This window comes from Eptatretus burgeri, chromosome 15 (assembly GCF_056783735.1).
Source record: "Eptatretus burgeri isolate ZD-2024b chromosome 15, Ebu_testis_v1, whole genome shotgun sequence".
Taxonomy (NCBI): Eukaryota; Metazoa; Chordata; class Myxini; order Myxiniformes; family Myxinidae; genus Eptatretus; species Eptatretus burgeri.
Window position 1 is genome coordinate 61974107 of NC_140975.1, and position 27500 is coordinate 62001606.

Here is a 27500-nt window from a genome sequence, read left to right on the forward strand (position 1 = left end):
AGTGCCAGGTCAGGACATTAAATAATTCCTCCTCGACCCTATCTCCCCCACAAACCCCCCTCCCCACGATTGTGGGAAGAATATTTGCGATTTTTACCTGTACAAAGGGAATCGTTCTCATGGTTTAACCACTGACCGAAGGAAGAGAGAGGGGTATTGAGGGTGGGAGACGATGCAGATTCTGAAAACAAATCGTGTCGCTCCCAGAGAGACCGAGTATGGCTATGGTAGTTCAAATTGTGTGTACATGACGATGCATGACATGGTATATTTTACTTGCTGAAAAATCTACAACCCTCGTCGTATTTCCTTTTGAGTCAATTTCTGAGTCCAACTCCTCGTTGTGATGCATGGATGATGAGGACTCCACTTATTTCATTTGGATTTATCATCTTGAGGCTTGTGACGTTTGGTCGTTCAGCATTCGTAACCATGACCCCTTTTACATGTGCCATGTACAAACCTGCCTCTGCCGAGTTCAATGTTGAATCCTTTGATTTTTTGACTTCCTGCAACTGAAAGGCATTTGAGTACACAGTTGGTTTAGGGCTCTCGAAGTCTACAGGGTTTCCACAATGTCTCGTCACCCCTTGTAACAACGGTGACATTTCAGTTGATCCTATTAGCTGACAACACTGAAGGGTTCTACAAGTTACTCCACATACATTTACAGTACTCTTTACACACCATGTGACGTACAAACCTAAAGTGCCCGGTGAATCAGTTTGTGCTCCATGATTGTAATTACAGAGAATAATTTTGTGCCATGCTCTTGGTGGTTTATTTTTCTCTGATGATTCTTGAACTAGCATTGAGCCATGGGGGTGAAATTTTAGTTTGACCTTCATGTGCTTTTGCATTGTCGAACGCGGCATTCCAAGCTCCGTGGATCGTTTACGGGTCGACTCTTTGGGTGGCCTGGAAACAGATTCTTCGACCAATTCACATTGCTGACCTTCGGTTGATGGGCTTCCAGTTCTTGGCATATCTGTTATCTTGCCCGTTGCAAAGAGTTTATGCTCCAAACGCAGAAGTGTCTTTTTGTAGGGAGCTTCTTGGGGGAATCCGCTGGAAGTCGACGCGCACCTCTACCGTCGTCTTCCCTGTTTGTGGACGTTCGTGAACCCAGACACCGACAACAATCCATTGTTCAATGGTGTAATTGCTTGTATCATCCATGGCTACGTTCACTCAATCTGGAAGAAAAAAAAAGGAAATTAATTAACACTCTGCACACAAAGGCAACGTCACAATCTTCACAATGGGTGACAATACATTGTGGCCACCCTGTACAGCTTCCTCTTCAACCCCACACATTGCTGCAGCTGGTCTCACAGTCATAATCACCCGTCGTACTCCAACCCCATTGGTGGGGCCAAACACTTTCACCATTTCCACGTCTATTCAACTCGGTTATCTATCTATAATTCCAGCAATCTCTGTGTCTGTCTGTCTGTGACCGCTGTTTCTCGACAACCACTGGTCCGATCTAATTGAAACTTGCCAGGTATATTGCTGGGGACGTGAGGATGTGCCTTTTCAAGGTTTGATATTAATCGGACAAATGGTTCCCAAGTTATGGCCATTTATTTACCAAACCAATGACAGGACAAGGTGCTGTGACGTCACAATCGACGTCACAATTCTTCTTATTTGTTTGATATGACGTCACAATTGACACTGGGGACCTGAGTATGAGCCTTTTCAAGGTTTGATATCGTTCTTCTTCATCCGTTTCAGCTGTTTCCCAAGTTATGGCCATTTATTTACCAAACCAATGACAGGACACGGCCACGCACGTATGGGCACGCACTGGTTCTCTTAATTCTGTGCAGACTGCAGTCACCTGTGTATCTCCATCAATCCCAAGCGGTGATTCCCCTATTCGAACCTCAACAGTTGCAAGTTGTATGACGCAACAGATATCGCTGGAAAAAAAAATCCAACAACAACAAGACACCATTCGAGTGAGCAAAAGACGGAATCCCCCTTCGGTTAGCTCTGTCCGGTTGTTTAGGCCATGGCGGTATAGTTCGCAGCATATGTCGTGGACAAATATCAATACGTTCTAAGGAAAGATCTACAAGCATCGAGTTAAATTAATAATCATGGTTTTATCGCCGAGCCTGATATGAAATGTGAACTCAGATTGTACCGTCTTCGGCGATCCTAAACCCAAATTAATTAAAAACAACAACAACAAAAAAACCGCTACACACGAATCCTCGTGTTCATCACAAGGTTGTTGGTCTCCACCGGCCGTGCACACCGATTGTCTGTACACGTGCACACTATCCTTTCATTTCGTGTTCCGCCCGGCCTCGCGTGCAACACGTTTCGATCTGTGAACGCCATTGCAATCGTCGGAAAGAAGAAGAAGAAGCATAAAAAAAACAGAAGAAGAAGAGGAAAAAAAAAAGAAGAAGAAGAAGCGCTGTCGGAGTGAATGAGCGAAGGAATTATCGAGGGATCTGTGTGCGCGAGACAAAGGTGAGTCGCTCGTTTTTCGCGCGCGAGAATAAATTGGGTTTCGAAAAGCGACTCGTCCTGGGAGTAATTTATACGAAGCGGTGTTTTCACGTCTCGCGCCGTCCACGTGTCCGAGAGTTTGTGTTTCACGGGAAGCGTAAACTCGGGATCACAACGGTGCTTCGACAATCCGGGCGGACGTTTGATTTGTCCAATTCACGAGCACGGGGATGCCGTGCACGTGACGTCACCAATTCTGCAAGAGAATCTCGCGGGAAATCACAGTTTTTTTAAAAATATATTTTTTTCGTGAAAAAAACAAACAAAAAATGCTCTTTTTACAAACGTCTCGTTTGCGACGATCTTTAAAGAAGAAAGTGTACTGGGATTCCCGCAAAGAGGGGGGGTGCTGCGTCACGGAGCACGCTGTTCTTAAAAAAAGGGACTGTGAAGCAACAACCTGTCGCACCTGAAGTCGAATGGACGTATTTAATGGATTAGCCTCGACTCAAGTCTTGCCTTGAATTCTCATTTTGTGCTGGAACTGGAAGTGTTAGTACATGGTTTATATGTAAAAATAGGACTGTGCATCCTGAAGCTCCCGCGATGAGGCCGAGTCTTTGGGTCTCTCACTCAATCACCGCAGGCTGGTCGGTGGTCTTTCTGTCTTCTACCGACTCCTCTCCATCCCCCCCTCCCGCTCTATCTGCGATTTGTCCCAACCACATTTCCACAGGGCGCTCAAGTTCCGCCAACAACCCCCTTCTGGTAAAACTACCAAAACCACGAATCACTGCTCATCTTCACTCTTTCATTCCTCTTTTTTTCCGCCTTTGGAATAAACTCCCTCACTCTATTCATTCCCATTCTTCCCTCCAGGCCTTCAAAACAGCTGTTCACCACCACCTCTTATCATCCCCCATCCAAATCCTTGATCTTTTCTACCCCCGATAATCCACCCAAACCCACCTCCTACAAATTCCCTGCTTTCCTTCCTGAAAGTCCCTATAATGTCCATCTTCTATTCCCCATGTTCCCCGTCCCATCCCTTTCCCTTCCACAGATCACCTAATGTGTCTGTTCCCTACTATTTTGTCCTTCCCACTCCCTCCCCTCTTCTCTCACCCCTCCCCCCTTGCTGTGCGTTGTGTGTTAGCTCTCATACGAGCCTCGACAAGGTATACAAAAAAAAAATCTCACCTGGATCAGGAGCAAGGCACCCAACCCCTCACTCAGCCCTGCAGATCCCCGTCGACCCTGATGATGATGATTTTTTTTTTTTTAATGCCGTGAACAAAATTTGGTACATCATGGGTGATGAAGGTTATGGTCAAGTTTCATCAAAATCATGTGTGTAGTTTCAGAGTAGAGAGCAAATACCTTTTTGTGGTGGGGGGGGCTGTTGACCCCCCCCCTTAATAAGCACAGATTTTGATGCGGGCAATACATCCTCGTTCGGCCTCAGATATGAAGCTTGTGGCCAAGTTTCATCAAAATCGCGTGTTTGGTTCAAGTGAGAATGACTGACTCGCTCACTTAATGGACACTGCTCGATCACATGAGCTCACCTGAACTTTGGAAGAACTTTTCACCGTTGACGATGTGTTTGGCCTTTGATTGTAAATGCACTTCGGTGATGAACCTTGTCACTGGTACATATACAGAACAGACAGGACAATGGACAAAAATACTTTTTTTTTTTTCTTGTACATCACAAATTTAAATTATTCTCAACAACTCAGACGTACCCCACCAGCCCTTTGACACTTGTTGGGGGTGACTTATGAACTCATTGACCATTGAAGTTATTTCCACGATGGGATTTAGGGTACGGGGTCGGGAGAGGGACAATAAGTAGTTTTGCTTTGTTCACGGTAGTGCATATTTGTGCTAATAGATAATAATAAAAATCTACTTTTATCACTAATTGGCTCAATGAATGTATTTTATTCAATTAATAATGATTGTCGCCGATGAGATTGCAGTGCATCTCGTGTGACAGGCCATGGGTGAAACTGAGCCGTGTCCAACTTGGCTTCAGGCTCAGGGCCTGACAATGGAAACTGCTCGAGCTGTGGTCACCGAGTTGGGCATCAAAAGCCAAGGAGTGTTTGGTGCTTGCACCGAGTCGCTCACGATGAGGGCCGAACTTTTCTCGCTGGCGAAGCAGAAGCTTCCATTTGCGATGTATGCCGAGTTCCGTCACTTTGTGGAGTCTCGTTGGGAGTCGCGAGATGCCCCTTCCGGAGGCCTGGTTCTGGTGGCCGTGTTGCATTCGATGCTCAGTGCGGTGAGCCGAGAGCTTGCGGCCTGCGCCCAGAAGTTGATATCCCTCGGCTCCGTACTTGGCTCCGAAGGCGGTTGCGATGGGGGTCTTGAGGATGCAGCAATCAGGATCGTCGATGTCTGCAGCCTTCACCATCAAGGGAAAAGTATGAACGCAATGTTTTTCTTCCTACTTGGCACTGCATCTGCAATCATTAATGTATGGAACTACCAAAAATGGCTACCACATTAAAGTTTCCATAGATAGTACTCACGTTAGCACTCCTTAACCCCCTTGATCATTCTCAAACATCCGAGTAACAGCTCTGACGTCAAATTGTTTCCACTCCAAGGTACTATCCCGAGGAAAATGTGTTATTATTTACCGCTTCTCTTTCATTCTCTGCTGACACGTGCGATCCTGTTATTGCCTCCACTACCAAAGGTGGACAGAGGTTCTGTTTTCTCCCTTGCCTGTTTGTCTGTCTGTGAGCATGATATCTCAAAACGTTATGGGCAGATTTGGATGAATTTTGGTGGACACGGTGGGTATGTGACAAGGACGAATCAGTTTGACTTTGAAGATCGGGTTCCGGAAATTATAATGTCGAACTGATTCTTCACCATTGAGAGATCGGGCCAAAATGATATACAGCATGATATCTCGCAAAGTTGTGGACGAATTCGAATGAAATTTGGTGGACCTGGTTGGGTGTGTGACATGGACGCATTGATTCGATATCGGTGAAGATCCGAATCCAGATTCGATAATTTTGTTTTATTTTATAAGTGATTCTTCACCATTAGGGAATGGGACCAAAAACGATATTATGTAGCACGATGTTTCATAAAGTTATGGACGGATGATGACAAAACTTGGTGGATGAGTTGGTGAAGTGACAAGAACAAGCCAATTATATTTTGTTTAGGTCCAGATGCAGATCAAGGCTATCGGTGGGTTACAAAGCGTAAATTGTTCAGCCTGGTGGAGGTATGCGCTCTACCGAGTGCTGTTCTCGTTACATATCAGATTTTTTTATTTTTTATTTTGTCTATAAAGTTGGACCTGTCGCAGCGAAGTGGGAGCCACCCTGTTCTGATGCTTGTATTTAAATAAGAGTAAATAAACACAAATATGAGTAAACTAGCCTTCTTGAAACCCTCACAGTCAGTTAGAGCATTGAAAAAAATCTAACAAAAAATGTATACTTTCATGACCGTCAGATGTCAGGATCCTAAGATTCATGTACGTTAAATGCTATCGGCTGAAAAAGCAGACATATTTCCAGTTTCATTTTTAGATTTTCAGATGTTTAATTTATCTGATATTCGTCATTGGAACTTGGTTTTGAAAAGTTTATTTCAACAGAAAGAGTGAACTTTCCTTTCCAGAACATGTTACAGTTTGGAAATCGATCAAAAATTGTCTGAGTGGCATGTGATAGAGTGAAATTTATCCTAGTTTTCACTTTGAATGACGATTCAGGGATGAAACGATGAAAGTTCCTGTGCTATTCTGTGAAGTGTGCTGAAAGTGGCTGAGATGAGGCTGATTTTACCAACAATAATCATATTATCTAATTTTACAAACATTATGGACATCTTTTGATTAAATACCGCTCACTGACCACGCGTTTCAAAATTTCAAATTTGTCCGCCATTACGCGACAATCGATATTATACACAATTACAATTTTACCTGAATCATTGAATTTGAAATCTCTTACCCCAAATGATACATTTCTGTCATGACCAATTTGCAGGAAAAATACAGGTTTGCCTCAATCTCCCTCAACAGTTAAAGGGAGATTTTTTTTTTCTTGTCCGCCCTTACGCGACGATTATGGAATTCTGGAATTATTGCTGAAATATTGAGGTGAGTGAATGTTTTAAATATTTGGACATTAAAATAGATAAAATAGACTAATCAGACTGACTTCACAAGTCTATGAGCAATAATGCTCAAATATTTATCTGACAACCATTTGGAGGGAAGAAAATTAAATTTTTTATTCATGTCCATCGAGAAATATGAAAATTGGCCAAAATTTGATACTATCGTGTCGCGACATCCTGGCCTAACAAGTGGAACGGATTGTCATAATAAGTGTCCATGATATTTAAATGTTTATCAGTCTGGTTCCTTTCCTGAGTTGTGTGTCTGAATTGATAAACTGTTTTTTGCCTTGTGTTCCATATACGCTCCAGTTTATGGAATAGTTAATGATTTGATAATTTCATGAAGTTCATTTTTGATAATTTTTGGTCAGTTTTGGAACGAAGTGGCTCCCACTTAGCTGCGACCAGGCCGTTGGAGTATTTCGGAGCAGTGCTCCCTTTTTGGCGATAGTGTTTTAGTGCTCATCCCAAGTTTCCTGGAAGCCATTGAAGAGCTTGTTGGGTTTTTGGTGACATTACCTTCATGATTTGGTAATTCTACTGAGAGTAGTTCAAGATTTCTACAATTTTTTTTTCTCAAATCCTTAATACTGCCGATTTCAGTGGAAATAGAACCCACAAGCTCTGGGATAGCAGTCCACTTCACTGCGATGACAGGTCACCATTGCAACCATAGATATAAAGAAAAGGTCCAAAAGATAATAATCAAAGGGACTCCCAATGGTATGAAGGATTAATCTGTAAAAAAAACAAAAAAACATTGATTATTATAGATCGCCTTTTTACTGTCATTATGCATTCCTTTGAATGCCCTTGGCTGGAATGCCAGGACATATTCAACACAGTTAACAATGTAGTACCTTACCAGGCTTTATAGTTTACAGTACATATGAGAATGTATTAACTATATTAAAGGACACACACAATAAAAAACGAGAGGGGGAGCACTCGGGAGAGTGCAAAACCTCCGCCGCCAATACTGCTGGGTCACTCAAGTGAACCTAATATCTTATTCATTAAATATGATGTCAACAGTGCTGACAGTTATAGTTCTTTTCTCTAACATTTTTTTGGGGGCGGGGGGGGGGGGGGTTGGAAATCACTTAAAACATGTAAAAATGCAAAAAAAAATCGAAATTTTGTTGAAAAAAAAAAGCTGCAAAATTTTTTTTTCTCTAACAATTTTTTTTTTGAGGGGGGGGTTGGAAATCACTTAAAACATGTAAAAATGCAAAAAAAAAAAAAAACGAAAATTTGTTGAAAAAAAAAGCTGCATAAATTTATTTTGGTCTAAATTTTTTTTGGGGGGGGGAGATTGGAAATCACTTAAAACATGTAGAAATGCAAAAAAAATTTTTTTCTTTTTTGGGGGGGGGTAACAATTGTTTTTTGGGGGGGGTTGGAAATCACTTAAAACATGTAAAAATGCAAAAATAAAAAATCCAAATTTTGTTGAAAAAAGAAGTTGCAAAAAATTTTTTTTCTCTAACAATTTTTTTTTTGGGGGGGACCAAGTCCAAAATTTAATGGCATGATCCTTGGACCATACCTCACCCCCCCCCCCCACCCCACCAAGTTTCGTCGAAATCTGTCGAGGAGTTTTTCCGTAATACTGTTCACAAACAAACAAACAAACAAACAAACAGAAAGGGCTGAAAAACAGTAACCTCCATCCATCTTCAAAGATGGCAGAGGTTAAAAACTGCATTGCTAATTGAGGTGCCAGTTCCCAGTGATTTTGGCCGAAACGATGCAGAAATCAAGAAAATGAGCAAATACCAAGATCTCAAAAATGGAGTGAAATGATCCTGGAATTTGGAGAGTGCCAAAATTGTCCCGGAGATCATTGGAGCAACATGAATGATGAAGAAGAACCTTACAGAGATCTTAAAAATCATCCCTGAGAATATTATTCCAAACAAACTGCAGTTGGAAGCTTTCCGGGGCTCGGTGACGATCCTCAAAAGAGTTCTCGGACCAAAACTTTGAGAACAAAACAACTTCACACCTTGGTCCATGAATCCTGATCCCTCACCGCCCCTTACCGGAATGGAGGGGGATACTTCGAGACATGGTAGGTCTCCGTTCCATCTCCTGCAACCCATCCACGTGTGGAGATAACGGTCAACAACAGCTACTTGCATGCACACACAAACTTACACATACATACGTGTGCGCACACACACACAAACACACACTGATAGCCTCCCACATCTCTTTAAGGAATGGGCGATTCTTCCGGTGATGAAGCCAATAAGGGGATATTTAGTTCAGACCCCCTCTAATGTTTTGCAGTTAGTATTTTTGGGGTAAAATTTGAATCTGTGGTGTCGTTTTGGTAACCACTTATTTTATGGTATTTTATTATTTCTTTTTGCAGGAGAAATCAACACAAGGATGAAAGAATCACAGCATTCACACTCGAGTTCGGCAAAATCGAATTGTGAAACATCAACTCAAACAGACGAGGAGTTGAGCCAGTGTCTTGATGTTGACGACCAGGTTCATGAGTTGGTTCATCCTGAAGTTGGTAAGAGAGCAACACCCTTTGATTGGAATGAATTTTAATTTACAATGAATTAAAAAAAAAAAAAATTTTGAGATTGTACAGAATCAGAAAAGGCAGCACCCGTTTTTAATTTGTGTGTAATTAGTTTATTCTTGTGACATATCGTTGTCAACTTTGTAACATATTAGCCTCGGGCTAACAGGATGGCCTAGACCCTAGAGGTATGTGCATTTGCCTCTAAGCTGTCTTGCCCGGGTTTGAATCCCGACCAAGCTATAAACCGTCATCCCAGTGTTTCACAGGCAGGGTGATTCATCAATGTGTGTGCCGTCTGCCAGCAGTAGTTGGTGTTTGAAGAAATCATTTACCGAGGTGGTTATTTTGCAATTACGACTCTTCATCCTTGATGTAATCATTCCGTCATCTGTCCAACAGGGTTGTTTGCAGATGAACTGAATCCAGTCAAGGATGGTGTTCTTCCTCCTCCTTCTGAAGATCCTTTGTGCAGCATCCAGGTGAAGGAAGAGTTGCACAGTGCTCCTCATGAGGAACTTGATGTGTTTACTCCTCCTCCAGCTGGTGAGTATGGCCTTGGTTTCACACTTGGTACTTGAGAAATTTCAGTATCTTCTGAATGTCCGAGTTATTGCCGTGATTCGGATAAACCTTTTCGGGAGACATTCATTCTCTGGAAATATTCCACTCTTATTCGGATGTAAATAATTCCCCCAGAATTACGGACGGCCTTTTGCGCGTGCGCTGTGTGCGTTTTCATTGAACAATTTTTGCTCGCCGGGCACTTTTATCCTGCCGATGCTCGCACGGAATCTGTAATTCAAATCGTCTTTTTTTATCACAATTTACAGCATTTTGATGAAAGAGTGGCAATTGCAAGATGGTTAACCATAATTGATCTGTTCCTGAATGTAAATTAGACTCGGGGAAAGATATGAATACGAGAAACATCCGTGGATGAGAGGTGTCGAGTTCCAACCATTTCCTGTTGGGACGAGCAAGTGGCAGCAGTGAATATAACACACGGACAGGCGGACGCTTCCCCTTTTACCAATAAGTTAGAAAATCTCGTCTAATTTCTCTTGTGGCCTCGGAACCAAATAAATAAATAATATATATATATATATAAATATATATATATATATATATATATATATATATATATATATATATATATATATATATATATATATATCATGGCCCACGCAGCCCATACAGCTCCCACTCCCACCCCTCCCACACCCCACTCCTCGCAAACATGATTTATAGTAAATATCATCATTTAAAATTTTAAACTTACCCTGTGCATTGACAAGCCCCAGATGTAATTCTCCCATCAGTGTTAAGAAACACCCAAACTTGATACGGTATCTCCCTCTGGGAAGTTTGCCTGAGTGTTGGTAATGACGACATCGTCTTTCCAATTGCAGACGTCCATTAAATATATCATGGAGCCTGCCATGCTCACACAAGGTAATCCTGCGAGTTTCAAAGTCCACTCAATGACAGGGATGATCAGGGAGGTCGGGTAGAACGTGCCGGTCCACAGCCCGTCCACAGGCCTTGCATGGGCCCACATCGTCGGGAGTTTTTCCACCACGAGCTGCAAGACATGAACGTCTTGGAAGAGTTTATCAGAAAGTTCTCTAAATGTTGCATTGTGCAGAGGCACACCCGTTTTCCCTCAGGTACTTTTCCAAGTATTTTCGGCTTCTTTTAGAAGCTTTGTCACCCATTTTAGGTGACAATCCTTATCCCGGAAACATGACGTGCTTTCTTTCACCCCGGACACTCAAGTTTCCTGGGATTTCTACGCATGCTCATTTTGGGGCGGATTCCGTCATTTCAAAAATCGCATGTTTCCCCAGAATAATGGACGGGACAATTCCCCCAGCATTACGGACTGGACAATTCCCCCAGCATTACGGACAGGACAATTTCCCCAGCATTACGGACGGGACAATTCCCCAGAATAATGGGACGGGACAATTTCCCCAGAATAGTGGGACGGGACAATTTCCCCAGAAATAGGGAAACGGGACAATTCCCCCAGCATTACGGACGGGACAATTCCCCCAGAATAATGGGACGGGACAATTTCCCCAGAAATAGGGAAACGGGACAATTCCCCCAGCATTATGGATGGGACAATTCCCCCAGAATAATGGGATGGGACAATTTCCCCAGAAATAGGGAAACGGGACAATTCCCCCGGAATTAGGGACGGGACAATTCCCCCGGAATTTGGGACGGGACAATTCCTCCGGAATTAGCGATGGGCGTAATTCCTTAGGAATTACGGACGGTACAATTCCTGCGGAATTACGGACGGGACCATTCCTGCGGAATTACGGACGGGACCATTCCTGCGGAATTACGGACGGGACCATTCCTGCGGAATTACGGACGGGACCATTCCTGCGGAATTACGGACGGGACCATTCCTGCGGAATTACGGACGGGACCATTCCTGCGGAATTACGGACGGGACCATTCCTGCGGAATTACGGACGGGACCATTCCTGCGGAATTACGGACGGGACCATTCCTGCGGAATTACGGACGGGACCATTCCTGCGGAATTACGGACGGGACCATTCCTGCGGAATTACGGACGGGACCATTCCTGCGGAATTACGGACGGGGCCATTCCTGCGGAATTACGGACGGGGCCATTCCTGCGGAATTACGGACGGGGCCATTCCTGCGGAATTACGGACGGGGCCATTCCTGCGGAATTACGGACGGGGCCATTCCTCCGGAATTACGGACGGGGCCATTCCTCCGGAATTACGGACGGGGCCATTCCTCCGGAATTACGGACGGGGCCATTCCTCCGGAATTACGGACGGGGCCATTCCTCCGGAATTACGGACGGGGCCATTCCTCCGGAATTACGGACGGGACCATTCCTCCGGAATTACGGACGGGACCATTCCTCCGGAATTACGGACGGGACCATTCCTCCAGAATTAGGGACGGGACAATTTCCCCTAGAAATAGGGAGACGGGACAATTCCTCCTTACTTTTGGTGTTAAATATGTAATACCCCTTCCCTCTGGTAGCAGTGCGATGCTATATGTATAGAGAGAATAGGGAGAATTTGAGTCCTCCCCCTAACATCAGCCCCTGGGCTCTGAGTTTTATTACCGCCTGAAACCTACCCATGTATACACCGAGTACAACCAGCAGTTTTCAACTCATTATGTCCATATCAGGCAAACGAGTAAACAAACACACAAACAGACACTTCTCAAGTTTTAGTTTTATATCCACAGCGTTTTGGCCAGATGCAGATAACCAATAAAATCACGTTTCCTCCTAAAACTCGATTTCCTCGAGTATAGCACAGGCTACATATTTCCAAGTGAGGAAATTTCAATACTTTAAAGTATATGGTGTGTGTGTGGTACTTATTGAAATGTTACTCATTTGCATGATTCTTCCTGAATTACCACGTGTGAACGATGACATTGTGAATTGTGGGTTGTCATCACAGAGGGAGCGTCGGAAAAAGCAAGTCTCTTCTCCTGCTCAACTTGCGCGCAGTTGTTCCTCACCGAGAATGCTCTGCAGCTGCACATGGAGAGACGACACAGGAGAGGGTTTCCATACAAGTGCTTTGTTTGTGGGAAGACTTTCATTCACGCCTGCCAGATCAAATCACACATGAGGACTCATACCGGCGAACGACCCTACAAGTGCTCTCTTTGTGGAAAGGGATTTTCTGAAAAGTTTGGCCTTAAATCTCACATGAGAATTCATACGGGTGAGCGTCCGTACAAATGCACTGTTTGTGGAAAGGGTTTTGCCCAATCTTCAAATGTGAAAACGCACATGAAGGTGCATCGTAAATGACGAGCGAAGAGGAATGAAATCTTTCCACACAAAGGTCGAGTGCGTCATATTCAGGGAAATTCAGGGAGACCCAGTAAAAGAGTTCCCCCAACATTTGAGAACCTATAATTGGTCTCGTTGAATAAATATAAATAAATAAAAACATGTCTGCAGTGTGCAATCTCTCCGCACTGAAAATAATTCAGATGCGAGGTTTTTTTTTGCAGCACAGTTTGGGAATAATTGAAACTAAGCGACGCATTTTGTGCCGTTTATCTTCTTCTACTCCTAATTCAAACTCAACACGATTCTGTTCTTTATTACCTTCCCTTTTCTTAACCGTACAGATACGTGGAGTGATCAGTTTATTTGTGGCCCAACAAGGAAAACACTATATATTCACTTTTATTTCACTTTATTTCTCAACATCATCTCCATTCCGAGCAATGCACTTCATCCATCGGTCCTCTAGCTTGGCTAATCCCATTCTGTAGAACTCCTTGTCGTGCCACTCTAAGAAAGTCCTCTACATCTGCCATCACAGCATTGTTGTTCTCATATGTGTTCCCCCGCAGAGCTTCTTTCAGGTGAGGGAACAAATAGAAGTCGGATGGGGCTAGATCTGGTGAGTAGGGTGGGTGTGGCGGATGTTCATGCTCACATTTCGCAGCAGTAGCCACTGGAAGTTGGGCTGTGTGTGGAGAGGCGTTGTCCTGGAGAAGCAGCACACCTCGGGTCAGTTACCCTCAACTCTTTTGCTTAATTGCATCAAGCAACCGGTACAATTCAATACTCCTTGTTTATAGTATTTCCCGTTTCTAAGAAGTGTACTATTATCACACCATCACAATCCTAAAACGCAGTGGTCATGACCTTTCCAGCTGATGATGTCCTCTTGAACATTCGAGGAGGTGGGAACCATATGCGTTTTCCACTGCATGCTCTGTTGATTGGTCTCAGTATCAAAGTGGTGAACCCATGTCTCGTCCTGTGTGAAAATCCGCTGGAGGAAGTCATCTGGATCAGCATGAAAACGGTCCAACAGCTCACTGGAAACATGGCCCACTGTCAGCCATCGGGGAACCCACTGTGCTGAGTGACACCTTTGCCGTGCCCAGTTTGTCTGTGAGGATTGATTGAACCGAACCAAAACTGACACCCAATGTCTCAGTTACGTGTCTGATGGTTGCTCACCTGTCTGTCATCAATACTTCATGCACCTGGTCCATCATTTCTGGTGTTGCCACCTCAACAGGACGACCTGGTCTGTGTTCATCTTCGGTATTGTTCTGCCACGCTTGGACTCAGCTACCCAGTTTTGTTTTTTGCATGGCATATGAAAGGAGAATCATCCCTTAATGTCACTACCATACCCATTTGCATTTGCCTTGCAGGCAAGCCTTTCTTGTGCAGGTACTTTATCACAGCTTGGAGCACCGATTTCTCCATTTTAACTAAATTTATTGTGGCAGGGAGGTGGGGGGGGGGTTCCATATTTTGAATTCATGCTCTGGAAAATCTGTGCAGCAGAAATATGGAATTAGAAAGACATAATAGCAAGGATAGATCTTCATATTCGATAACTTTCATCATCCCACTGTGGAGCTTGGTGTCTGCTTAACGGTTAAGGTGGCTGGCTTAAGATCCTAGGGTATTGAGTTTAAGCCTTGTTTTTTCACCATTGAATTAACACCAGGTGGGTTGACTCAGCCTGTCATCCTTCTGAGGTCAACAAAATGAGTGCTAACTTACTGGTAACAGGGGCACTGCAGCAGCAGCACAGCTGCACTTCCAGAAAGATGATGCAGCCAAGCAGCCACAGGCTGCATACAAATAAATAAATAAATAAAAAAGCCTACCGCGTCTCCAAGTAGGTTGGGCCACAAGCAAACTGATCACACGTCATATAAACTCAAAGAAAGGTGAAACAAAATGGGGAAAAGTTAACTTACTTAATGGAGCAGGTGTGAATAAGTAGACTGAGGATGCACAAACAAGTAGGTTTAGCAAAAGTGAAAAAGATCACTAAATATACCAATTTAAAGGAGGTAGTTGAGGACGCAAGGAAAGTTAGGAATAGGGTGAAAGATGGAGGTGTGAGTACATGGCGACAAAGGAGGAATGGTAACTATAAAGCTTGGACTTTCAGTTGTAATCATTGTAGATAAATGCATACAACCTGTTGTAGCTGGTAAAGCAGCAGCAAAAGACTAAGATGGCTCTATTCTGGTTTGACGGTTATGTAGCAGGCTTCATGACTTTTTTTATTTTAAATCCAGAATCGAGGCTCATGGAAGAGTGAGGTGCCAGAGGGGGTAAGGAAGAAAGGCAACAAACCGACAGTGGGACAACAGTTGGACAAAAGCAATAAAACGAACAAAGAGGAAATACAGAGGATTGCATTCAGTAGGATTCATGGGAGTGTAAAAGATTGTGAGTCGGGCTGGGGATGACATGGGAAGGTAGTGCTCCGCTTGTGTGAATCTCTGGATGAAAGAATATGATTGAACTGTTTCAGGAAGGCAGTTCCACAAACACAAGAAATGAGGAGCAAAGTATTGGAAGTGGTGGCAAGCTTATATTTTTGGAGTTTCGCTCAAGGGAGGTTATTGGAAGAATGCATGCGTTTCTGAGTCCTGAGAGAGCGGATTCCACTGGAGGAGAATTGGTGAAGATGCTACTGACCTATCTGTCTCTCTATCGAGTGCAGCCTGTGGCTGCTGGTTGCATCATTGGTTGGGACGCGGCTGTGCCGCTGATGCAGTGTCCCCCTTACCAGTGCACTGGTACTCATTTTGCCGACCTCAGAAGGATTACAGGCTGAGTCAACCTCCTGGTGTATTAATTCAGCGGCCAACGGGGCTTGAACTCAGGACCCTACAATCCCAAGCCACCACCCTAACCACTAAGCCAACACCAGGCTGACCTATCTGTGAGGTGAGAGCAACAGGCCTTGTGCTTTTAACAATGCAATGTCGAGGCTCATATGAGAGTTAGCATACAGGACGTACAACAAGGAGAGCAGGAGACAAGAGGAGCAGGAGAGGGTTGGAAAAAAACTGGGGAACAGAGCCATGAGATCTGTGGAAGGGAGAGGGATGGGGTGGGGTACACAGGGTAAACTAAGTGGACACTACAGGGACTTTCAGGTCCTGACATGACAGGAACTTTCAGGATGGAAAGCAGGCAATCTGAAGGTGGTATGTTTGGGGTGGATTAACGGGGGTAGAAAAGATCATGGTTTCGGATGAGGTAAGATAAGAGATGGTGGTGAACAGCTGTTTTGAAGACATTGAGGGAAGAATGGGATTGAAGAGTGTGGGTATTTGTTCCAAATGTGAGAAAAAAGAGGAATGAAAGAGTGAAGGTGAGTAGTGATTCTTGCTTTTGGTAGTTTTACCAAAAGGGGGTTGCTGGCGGACCATGAGCACCATGCGGATATGTTGCGGGGACATATAACAGATAGAGTGGGGGGCAAGACCAGAGAGGGGACTGTAGATGACAGAAAGACCACTGATCTGCCTGCTGTGAGAGAGTGAGAGACCCAAAGACAGCCTCATCGCGAGAGATACCAATGATCATAAATGCCTTGGTTTCTACAGCATGAAGCCAAGAAAGGTGAGAGGCGGGAGCACCAGCCCAGAGGGGAGGGAGAGTAGTACTCTTTCAGGCTGTGGACGAAAGCTTTGTACATGGTCAGGGGCTCAGGTGTGTCAAGGAAGGACTTTGCACAACAGAGGATGCCCAGTCGGCAACTGGCTTTGGAGACCAGCTTGGAAATTTGGCTTTCCCAGGAAAGATCATGGCAGATAGTGAGACCCAGAAGATTGAATGAAAGGATTTCTTCAAAAGGATTGTGATAAAGTAGATTGGGGGGGGGGGGGGGTTCCAGACGGTCCTTTAGAAGAAATATAGTGAGAGTGAGAGATTTGTCAGGATTGAAAGACATGTTCCACGTGTTGGACCAGTTTGTGATTTTATCCAGATCTTCAGAGTGAAGAGGCTGCTGCTTGCCGATCTGAGCGATGACAGATGGTACGGCAGAGGGTGGAGTCATTCGCAAAGAGATAAAAAGGATTTTCCAGAGTCGGAGAGATCATTGATGAAAACCAGAAAAAGAACAGGGCCCAGAACGCTGCCTTGAGGAGCTCCAGCCTGGACAATAAGAGAGGGAATGCTTTGGCCTCATTGAGGGAGATGCCAATAATATTAAGACCTCCAGATCCCGCAGAATCCCAAAACAGATGCAGTGCCAGCCTATAGGGGAAAGCACCAGCAGTTAGCTATGGACAAAGACTTGTTCAAACGATGGAGGATTCCCAGTCTGTGGCTGTCTTGCTATACGGTTGGTCCAGGAGAAGTCCTCAGCCTGCTGCTGGCTTAACAGTTAAGATGGCTGACTTAATATCTTTGGGTCTCGAGCTTTAGCCCATCAGCCATTGAATTAATAATAGGTTCGGTTGACTCAGCCTGTCATCCTTCTGAGGTACCAGTGTACTGGTAATCGAGGGTTGTGATGAAGCTGAAAAGTGCATGAGACTGAACCTCTTCGGGTTGCCAACAATGGAAATAGGTGGGTTCCTTTAATGATACTTCCGGAGTGATGGTAGATCATGGGATTTATCAGAATTGAAGGTCATATTCCATTTATCAGACCAGCATCCATTTAATGGATTCCAGAGCAGCAGAGATTGACACAACTCCTGTCTGCCCATCAGTGTGACACGGTGTGACACAATGTGTGGTCGTATGCATGAAGGAAGATAGTTTCCAGATCATCGGAGAGGTCGTTTATGTCGATGAGGAACTTTACTGGGCCCAAGACTGCCTTGGGACTCTCCAGCCTCGACAGAGATTTTTTTTTGTATACCTTGTCGAGGTTCGTGTGAGAGCTAACACACAACGCACATCAAGGGGGGGCTTGAGACAGGAGGGGAGGGTGTGGGAAGAATAAAACAGCGGGGAACAGAGACATTCGGAGATCTGTGGAAGGGAGAGGGATGGGACGGGGAACATGGGGAATAGAAGATGGACATTACAGCGACTTTCAGGAAGGAAAGCAGGGAATTTGAAGGAGGTGGGCTTTGGTGGATTATCGGGGGTAGAAAAGATCGAGGATTTGGATGGAGGATGATAAGAGGTGGTGGTGAACAGCTGTTTTGAAGGCCTGGAGGGAAGAATGGGAATCAATAGAGTGAGGGAGTTTATTCCAAAGGTTGGGAAAAAGAGGAATGAAAGAGTGAAGGTGAGCAGTGATTCGTGATTTTGGTAGTTTTGGCGGACCTTGAGCGCCCTGAGGAAATGTGGTGGGGACAAATCGCAGAGAGAGCAGGGGGGCGAGGCTGGAGAGGAGACTGTAGAAGACAGAAAGACCACTGACCAGCCTGCGGTGATTGAGTGAGAGGCCCAAAGACTCAGCCTCATTGCGGGAGATGCCAATGATCCGAAATGCCTTGGTTTCTACAGAGTGAAGCCGAGAAAGGTGGGAGGCAGGAGCACCAGCCCAGAGGGGAGAGCAGCACTCCATCAGGCTGTGGACAAAAGCTTTGTAAGTGGTCAGGAGCTCAGGTGGGCTGAGGAAGGACTTTGCACGACGGAGGATTCCCAGTCGGAGACTGGCTTTGGATGGGAGGTTTGAAATGTGGTTTTCCCAGGGAAGGTCATGGCAGATGGTGAGACCCAGAAGCTTGAAAGAAATTGATAAACAAAGGTGTTGATTGTTGAGTTTAAATTAACTAGCTGTGAAGGCTGTCTTGTATTCCAGCACTCGCGGCTTTGGCAGACTGTGTCGAATGCCCGTGATTCGTCCAACGAGACGGCCCTGACCGGTTTGCGAGTTCGGGCCTCCATCCATTGCTAATGGAGAAGCAGTGAGATAACAAAGAGTTATCTCCATTTTGGAGATAATCAATTAAAGCGATTAAGAAGAAATTAATTGTGCACGACATCCATTATCTAAAAAAAAAAAGAAAGCAACAGCAAAAAAAAAAAATTGAAAAAATAAAGGAAATGAGTCGCACCGGTTTGAGTTCATGGGGCGGTGTATAAGGTCGTTTCTATTTGCTGAGCTCGCTTCACTGTTTTTTTTTTATTATTATTTTTACCTCATCATCGACTCGTAAGTTGTATAATATGAAATGAGAGGTGGAAGTTTAAGTTAACGACTCGCAAACAGTCGTATAAGATCGAGTAATCCACATTAAAAGTTGTGACCGTGAGAGAAGATGAGTTGAGGCCACAAGCAACGGCTCACAAAGCACGCGGTGAGTGACGAAGCTGATCTGTGTGAAGCAGGGAAGGCCGTTTTAACGAATCCCTGTTTAATAAGGCAGCTGGGCGGACGAAATATAATATATTTATATATATTATAAATATATATATATATATATATATATATATATTTGATGTGAGCGCGACGGAGTGAGACAACCAAAACGTGTGGTGTGTGGTGTGTGGTGTGTGGTGTGTGATGTGTGTGGTGTGGTGTTTCTGCTGTCTTCACCGCCATTTATTCGATCGCCATTGTTTCCCTTCAGTGTGTTTCCGTTATCCTGCAGGAATGTGTATATCTTGTTGTGGTAAAGTTCAAAGAAGAAATCAATTATCGTCTGGATTGTTGACTTTCCTGTTGGGGGGGGGGGGTAGGCACCCTTAATATTACTATTACTATTATTTTTTATACACCCTATAGCTGTTGGTTGCATCATTGTTGGGAGGTCGGCTATCCCACCAATGCAGTGCCCCCTGTTTCCAATAAGCTAGTAATCATTTTTCCGACCTCAGAAGGACGACGGGCTGAGTCAACCCACCTGGTGTTAATTCAATGGTATAAAAAGAGAGCTTGAACTCAAGACCCTAAGATCTTAAGCCAGCCACCTCAAACGTGAAGGTAACGGCAGGTATTATTAATTACTAGTACGTGCCAGTAAGTGCGTGGCCATACATGCAAAAAAAAAAAAAAAAAAAATAAACTTTAAAAACTCGTGCCAGAAACAACAACCACAAAGGCCGTTCCTTCGCTCTCGCGTGGCCGTACGTGCAAACCAAAAAATAAAAATAAAATAACCTTTCAAATAACCACACAGTCTGTTCCTTCGATCTCGCGTGGCCGTACATGCAAACCAAAAAATAAAAATAAAATGACCTTTCAAACAACCACACAGTCCGTTCCTTCGCTCTCGTAAATGATGACTGGATTGGGGGATTAGGGCATTGTGTTTATCTATAATGCGCATAAGAAATCGAGAAATTATTAGAATACAGTAAGTCATCACTATCCGGAAGTCTTACGTTGTAACCCGTAATGGGGAACGCGGCTGAGGATCTCTTCCCCAACGGCCACGCCTACGCAGCAACGTGTCTTGTCATTGGTAACTAAATGGCGCATCGGCCACGCCTTCGCAGCAATGTGTTCTGTTATTGGTTTGGTAACTAAATGGCCATAACTTGTGAACCACTTGTTCAATTAATATCAAACCTTGAAAAGGCATATACTCAGGTCCCCAGTAATATAGCTGGCAAGTTTCAATTAGATCAGACCAGTGGTTGTCGAGAAACAGCGGTCACACACACACACACACACACACACACACACACACACACACACACACACACACACACACACACACACACACACACACACACACACACACACATTTATAGATAGATTAAATAAATTGCTTGGAGATTGGTCCGTGGCAAATTAAACCTTCAATTGATTGGCATTTGAGAGAAATACATATGATCGAGAGGATCGAATAGCAAGATGACAAATTGAGAAAGAGATGATGCACTGTGATGTCAGGGTGCGAAGTAACAGACGGACGTGGGACAAACAAGACAACTGGAAGGAAGATCTAGACAGGACCAAGACAATTCGGGATAGATGGGAATGTTTCGATGAGATTATTGCAAGTGGCCACCTTGAAGGAGTTTGTGAGGAATGAAATACCAAAGATGGGAGAATGAAGCCTTGACTTTGGCTGACCATGCAGGAGCTGGTGAGTTGATGAAAGCAGGTGACCTGGTAGGGTGTGAGAGTATTTTGAAGCACATGAGGTTGGGACAAGGTGAGCTACTGGCCAGAAGAATATGCAATGATTACCAACCTGTTGTAACAGGTAAGCAGCTAGCCCTGAGATGTTTTGTCTTTATAATATACAGGAAGGCGATGGTATGCTATTTTAAAGGAGTGGAGAGAAGATTACAATTGGACAGACTTGGGGAGTTGATTGTATAGTTAAAAGAACATTGGGCGGTGGGGGGGGGGTAAAAAGAGTGGAGATGAGAATTTTCGAAGAGCAATACCTCAATTATTTCCCCAAAACTCAGCTAAATGCTCATCTTAACTCTTTTCCAAACATACCTTGTACAGGTTGCAGGTTCAACAAGAGTGATCTAATGGTGTTTGGTAAGAGTGCATAGCTGAGAGGGCAGGATTTCCAACAAAATCAGGAAAACTGGCATCGATTTATACAGCACCAGCAGTGGTACCTGGCAATGCCTGGTCTGTTTTTTATCGCCCGCCAACCAAAGAAGTTGGCGGGTGATATACAAATGGGTTCCGTCCATCCGTCCGTCACATTTCGTTTCCGGAGCTGAACTACAAATCCCCTCAAGATATATTTACGAAATTTGGTAGACATATCAAGCAAGTGGTGAACTGGTTCCTTTTGATATTTTGTAATTGATAGGTCACATGGTTTGGCAGCCATGTTGGATTCAATAAAAATATTAAATAATGTTTTCTCTGGAATCACATAACCTAACGAAGCAAAAATTTTCAACTATCATTTTCCATCATGTCTGCATACATAGTAAAAATTATGACGTCACAAGTCACATGGTTTGGCGGCCATCTTGGATAGAAAAACACCTCATCCAATTAACACGAAACTTCACACACGTATTCCACTGGAGGATTGGAGGCAGAATGTAAATTTATGATGTCATAGGTCACATGGTTCGTCAGCCATCTTGGATTGAAAATTAATACATTTTAAAAATCTTCTTCTCCAGAACGGCTGGACAGATTGAGGCAAAATTTCACATACACTTTCCCCAAGACATCCTTTCAGAAGTTTGTTAATTTCTAATTGATAGGTCACATGGTTTGGTGGCCATATTGAATTTACCCTAAAACCTTCAAACATCTTCTCCAGAACAGCTGGTCAGATCAAGGGGAAACTTCACATACATATTGTAGTGAGGGGAATTAGCTCCATAGTGGGGCAATATTGTTATACGCTGGACAAAAGTGCCAATTTTTTTTTGTGGCTACCTATAGACATACTTAATAAAGAAATCCCATGCTCCAAAATATCAGACCATATTTTCATGTGATTATATCGGTCAAAATCCAAGATGGCGGCCGAAAATGAAATATTGATAAATAATTATAACTTCGCTAATATTAGTCGTAAAAATATGTGTAAACTTTGTATTTGTAGGTAATGATCCCCAGGGAGTCGATTGGAACCATCAGATTTGGGATTAGATCATCAGGAACTAAGATAATTGTCACATGTAGAAAAAATATGGGTCGCTCGATATGAAAATTGACGGTTCGCGTTACAGGTTTTAATGACTTTTTTGTTGCGCTCAAATAAGTTGTGTACATGTTGACTATCATCTTTCCTATATCATGTGTTTATTTGTAGGCAAATTGATAATTTGATGATGCATATTTCACTTTGTCTAATTCCCTCATAGAAGATTCATCTAGAAATAATTGTATATTATGTGGCGGTTGGATAATGTTTATTTTCTTTGTTACAGGTTGTAAACAGCCCTGAATCTACTGTTCAGTGAAACATCACACCATGGACTGGACAATTTGTGTTATTTGCCAGAGCAGTAGATGCACTTCACCTCTTTCATGTCCAAAGAACAGACAGAACCGCAATGCTGACGACGTCTATAAGTACTTTCTTGACAATGTCAGAGAGTTCGAAGAGATGGGTGCATTGCCGGTCGATGTTTATTTTGGCGAACATGGCACCCCAGAATGTTTTGCAGAAAACAACGCTTCTTGGCATCCGGCATGCCACCAAAAGTTTAATGAAAGTAAACATGAACGAGAGCTGAATAAAAAACGTAAACAATAAGACGATGAAAAAGCTCCAGGTACCAGCGCTTCACAGCGATCAAAGCGACAGTCAACGGGATCAAGCAAGGACACTTGTTTATTCTGTGATGAGAGTGGCCCCAGAAAATGCATGAATATGCAACTAAATGTGCAGAGTACAATTTAAAGTTAATGGCCACCGAAATGCAAGATGGCAAAGTACTTGCAAAAATACTGTGTGGGGATCTGGTCTCAAATGAACTCAAGTACCATATAGAATGTCTGACAAAGTACCGAAATGACTATCGTGGTTACAGGCGCCAGAATAGTCCAACAAGGGCCGACCAACGTGAGCTGAATTAATGAGCCAAAATGATCAATTCAAGAGTATTTGTTGAACTTGTAACGTACATGGAGGAAGCTGCCGAGGAGGGGACATACCTATTCAAACTGTCAAACATACACAACATGTTTGAGAAAAGACTTGGGGACTTTGGCATTGATACCACCATCAATAAAACCCGGTTAAAAGAAAAACTCCTCAATCACTTCTCCCAGCTCGGACTAGGTGAGCAATCTGATGGAAAAAACATAATCCTGGCATTCCCAGCAGGCATTCAGAAACTACTCAAAGACGCTTTCTTGTTCCATGATTATGACGAAGAAGTTAGGTTGTTTGCCAGAGTTGCCAAGATATGTAGGGAGGAAATCCTGAAAGAAATGATAGCATTCAGTGGCGAATTCAACCCTGGATGTAAGCAGAAGATTACGCTCAGTACAAGATTGTTAATGTCCATGCTCATCAATGGCCCAAATTTAGCAGGTTCAGTAAATGACTCCCAAGCATGCCTGACACTCGCACAGCTCTTGGTTCACAACTGCAAGAAGAAAGGAAATGTTGAGACAAAACATCAGCGTTACTCTCCAGACCGTGAACCATCAGTACCTTTATATGTTGGCTTAAACTTACATATTCAAACGAGGAGCAAGACACTAGTTGATCAAATGGCCAGCTTAGGGATAAGTGTGTCATGCAACTTGAAAACGAATTTGCTGCCGCACAGTGTGAACAATATCGAAGCGATGGAGTAGTGTGTCCAAGCCAGTTGAGAAAAGGTTTGTTCACAGTAAGTGCGTTAGAGAATCTTGACCATAATCCGTCTTCAACAACAGCACAGGGATCCTTTCATGGAACAGGGATTAGCATCATTCAGCAGCCAACAAAAGACCATCCTGGGATTATACGCAGTCAACCTGTTAGCTTGTCCAACACAACTTCAAATTCATCACAATAAAAGTCTGGTTCTTCCGGATTCGTATTCTATTGTACCTGCTGTTTACATGAAACCCACAACAACAGAAGTACCCACAATAGAACACACCACAACATCAGGTTTTTGCTGATTACATAGAGAAAGCCAACGCCCTTGAGGAACAGTGGATTCAATATGCATCTGAACTACTGCAACAGGACTTAGTGCGAGAACAATCATTGTCATGGGCTGCATATCATGCATCACGTCAGCCTCAACCAAATGAATTGCCTGCAATCACAGCCTTATTGCCACTCTTTGTAGAGAAGGCTGACTCAGCTGCAATGGTCAAACACGGCATGAGCATCATACAGAGTATAACTCAATTTCTGAATCCTGGTCAGATACCAATTCTGGCATGTGACTGTCTGATCTTTGCCATGTGCAAGTACACACACTGGAAATTTCCAACAACGCATGGAGAAAATTTGATGGTCATCATGTTTGGAGGCCTACATCTGGAAAAGGCACTTTGGACTGTTCTTGGCGATATGTTAGATGCGTCTGGCTGGATAGATGCATTGACAGAGTCTGGTAGAGCAATGGCAGGTACAGCGCAGTCATTCTTAAAAGTATCGCACATAAGCCGAACTCGCCATGCACATCAAGTGTCTGCTCTCGCTCTTGGAAATCTTCAACAAGAATCATTCATTGCAGCGAATGATACTGATACTGATGACGAGAAAGCCTTTGACAGTTGGAAGATGTCCATGACAGAGAAGAGCCCAACCTTTCAATATTGGGACGTGGTGCTGAAATTAGAAAAGACTGTACTAATCTTCGTTAGAGCCCATCGCGAAAAGAACTTTCAACTCTATCGAGAGGTGCTGGATTCACTGATGTTCCTGTTCTTCGTCCTGGATCACTACAATTACAGCAGATGGGTTAGCGTGCACATCCGGGATATGAATTCACTACCAGTCTGTGTTAAAGAGGACCTCGAAAAGCACTGGGTGGTTGTCAAAGGCAGCCGCAGATTTTCCGCTATTCCAATAGATCAGGCCCACGAGCAGGAGAATGCTTAAGTAAAAGGAAAGGGTGGGGCTATCGGATTGACTGAAAAACCTGAGTCCTTGAAGAGATGGATGATCGCTGGTCCTGAACAATCTCAAGTAGTCACATCTTTTGAAAACGAATACTTGGCTTCCGACGATGCCGATCTTCAGTACCACCATCACGACGAAGGATTGTCAGCACAGAAGTTATTCCAACAGCAAACAAACAACCTCATTCAGACGATCAATGGGTATGGAAATCCATTCTCTGATGACTGCCAAGAACTATTGGTTCTTCATACACGTCAATGCGCCGACCAGGAAGTAGCTAACGCTATGAAAGGATTAGAAGCTCTTGGAAATGCTCAGTACAACATATTTAAGAAGGAGGTCTTCACAGAACAAAGCAAGTCTATTCACGAGTCAATCAAAAACAACAAACTGCATTTGTTCCAAACGCCAAAACTAAAGAAAACCTCCAAAACGAAAGAGCTCACAGCCATTGGAAGTGATGCAAGCCTTTTTGGTCGACTGTACATCGCAAATCAACAGCGGGATGGAGATCTAGACCTATTTTTCTCGCATGAAAATCAATTGTACCCTCCCAGTATGTCGGATCATGGAAAACTTCGGACGGGCGCCAAGTCAGATTTGATTAGGTGCATTGTAGTATTCGAACATGGTGAACAAGATGAACTTCCAACAGTGGACTGCAAGATATTTGATGGCGCCGTCCTCGCCCATACTTTGTCAGCTGCTACTGCTACTACCTTTGATGACTACGCACGGTCTATGTTCTTGCCATTTCTTTTGCGTGAGCTACAGTATGTCAGAGACAGGATAGATGTCATCTGGGACCAATACTTACCAAGCAGCATCAAGGCATCCACAAGAGAATGAAGAGGCAGTGGTGTGCGCCTCAAGGTCAATCCAAGAACAAAGATACCTTCCAAGTGGAACGATTTCCTGTTGGATTCATCCAATAAAGATGAACTCTTCTCATTTTTCACACAGAAAGTGGCTGATGGCAACTGGCCTGCTGAAAAAGGCATCTACATAACGAATGGCACGACAATTGTTTCCAGAGGCACAAGTCACCTGATGTCAGACTGCACACACGAAGAAGCAGACAGCAGGAATGTGTTCCATATTGTACATGCTCTGCAGCACGGGGCCAAGAAAGTACAAGTGTGTACGGTTGACACAGATGTGCTTGTGATCCTTCGATCTGCTGGAACTGCAACCTGACCTGGAGCTCTGTGTAGCATTTGGCCTTGGCAAAAACTTTTGTGTTCACAGCATCAACGCCATATCTATAAGCCTTGGAGAAAGGATCGCTCGGGCACTTCCTGTATTCCATGCATTTTCAGGGAGTGATACCACCTCGTATTTCTTCCGGAAGGGCAAAAAATGCCTCGCAATCATGGAAAAGCTACCCTTTGGTTACTGAAGCCTTCCTCTTCATCTGGAATCATCCCTTTGAAACGTTGGATACTGGATCGCCTCAATTTAAACACCTTGAACGCTTCACAATCGTCATGTATGACAAAACAAGCAATGATGCCGACATAAACAATGCGAGGCGGGAGTTGTTTTCCAAGAAAAGCAGACCTTATTCCACCAATAACAGCAGACCTTATTCCACCAAAAAGCAGACCTCTAACAAATATTCCACCAATTAAGGTACTGAGTACGAAGGGTATTAAGCAGAATGCTTGAATTAAATAGCAAGATTGAAATTTAGTGTATACCCAATCAGTTTGTCTTATAGGAATGTACATACTACTTTGTTGCAGGAGGAACTGGTACAACATGTCAAGAGAGTTATCCTTCAGGCTGGAATTTGGTCAGCAAGTCGGCAGGCCCACGTTATCATACCGTCGCCTGAAGCGTTTGGATGGAGTCTACAGGCTGACCAATGGGAACCAATTTGGATGACAATACCAGAAGCTGCAAAAGCTTGCACTGAACTTATCAAATGTGGCTGTAAATCCGAGCGTGGTTGTCGCATCTGCAAATGTATCAAATCTGGGCTGAACTGTATTGACCTGTGTAGCTGCAATTGCGAAAAGAACAAACTTGCTTGTGTTCATTAGTGTACATCATATACACATGTACATGATATCATGGT

The 27500-nt window shown here is 43.7% G+C and overlaps 2 protein-coding genes and 3 pseudogenes across 4 annotated transcripts in view; 4 read left to right on the plus strand and 1 right to left on the minus strand.

Moving 5' to 3' along the window:
- Window positions 1-13158, plus strand: part of LOC147012312 (uncharacterized) — a 23405-nt gene extending 10247 nt beyond the window's left edge. Inside the window, exons 1-5 of one of the 2 annotated variants that reach the window (XM_085856314.1) lie at window positions 2221-2490; window positions 4472-4901; window positions 9014-9163; window positions 9578-9721; window positions 12658-13158. In XM_085856314.1, the coding sequence (XP_085712440.1) occupies window positions 4475-4901; window positions 9014-9163; window positions 9578-9721; window positions 12658-13016 (1080 nt within the window). In that variant the 5' untranslated portion in view covers window positions 2221-2490; window positions 4472-4474 and the 3' untranslated portion in view covers window positions 13017-13158. Of the gene's footprint in view, window positions 1-2220; window positions 2491-4471; window positions 4902-9013; window positions 9164-9577; window positions 9722-12657 lie in introns of those variants that run through there. The other variant, XM_085856313.1, reaches the window with a different exon arrangement.
- Window positions 13159-13423: 265 nt separating this feature from the next.
- On the minus strand, window positions 13424-14459 carry LOC147012313 (histone-lysine N-methyltransferase SETMAR-like; annotated as a pseudogene).
- A 4575-nt stretch (window positions 14460-19034) lies between these two features.
- Window positions 19035-27500, plus strand: part of LOC147012314 (uncharacterized) — a 26350-nt gene continuing 17884 nt past the window's right edge. Inside the window, exon 1 of the mRNA XM_085856307.1 lies at window positions 19035-19258. The gene's annotated coding sequence lies outside the window, so the exon portion shown is untranslated. The remainder of the gene's footprint in view (window positions 19259-27500) is intronic.
- LOC147012315 (uncharacterized) lies at window positions 23473-26273 on the plus strand (annotated as a pseudogene).
- On the plus strand, window positions 26273-27466 carry LOC147012316 (uncharacterized; annotated as a pseudogene). Its single transcript, XR_015051553.1, has 3 exons — window positions 26273-26983; window positions 27027-27052; window positions 27166-27466. The product of XR_015051553.1 is annotated as an uncharacterized LOC147012316 (transcript).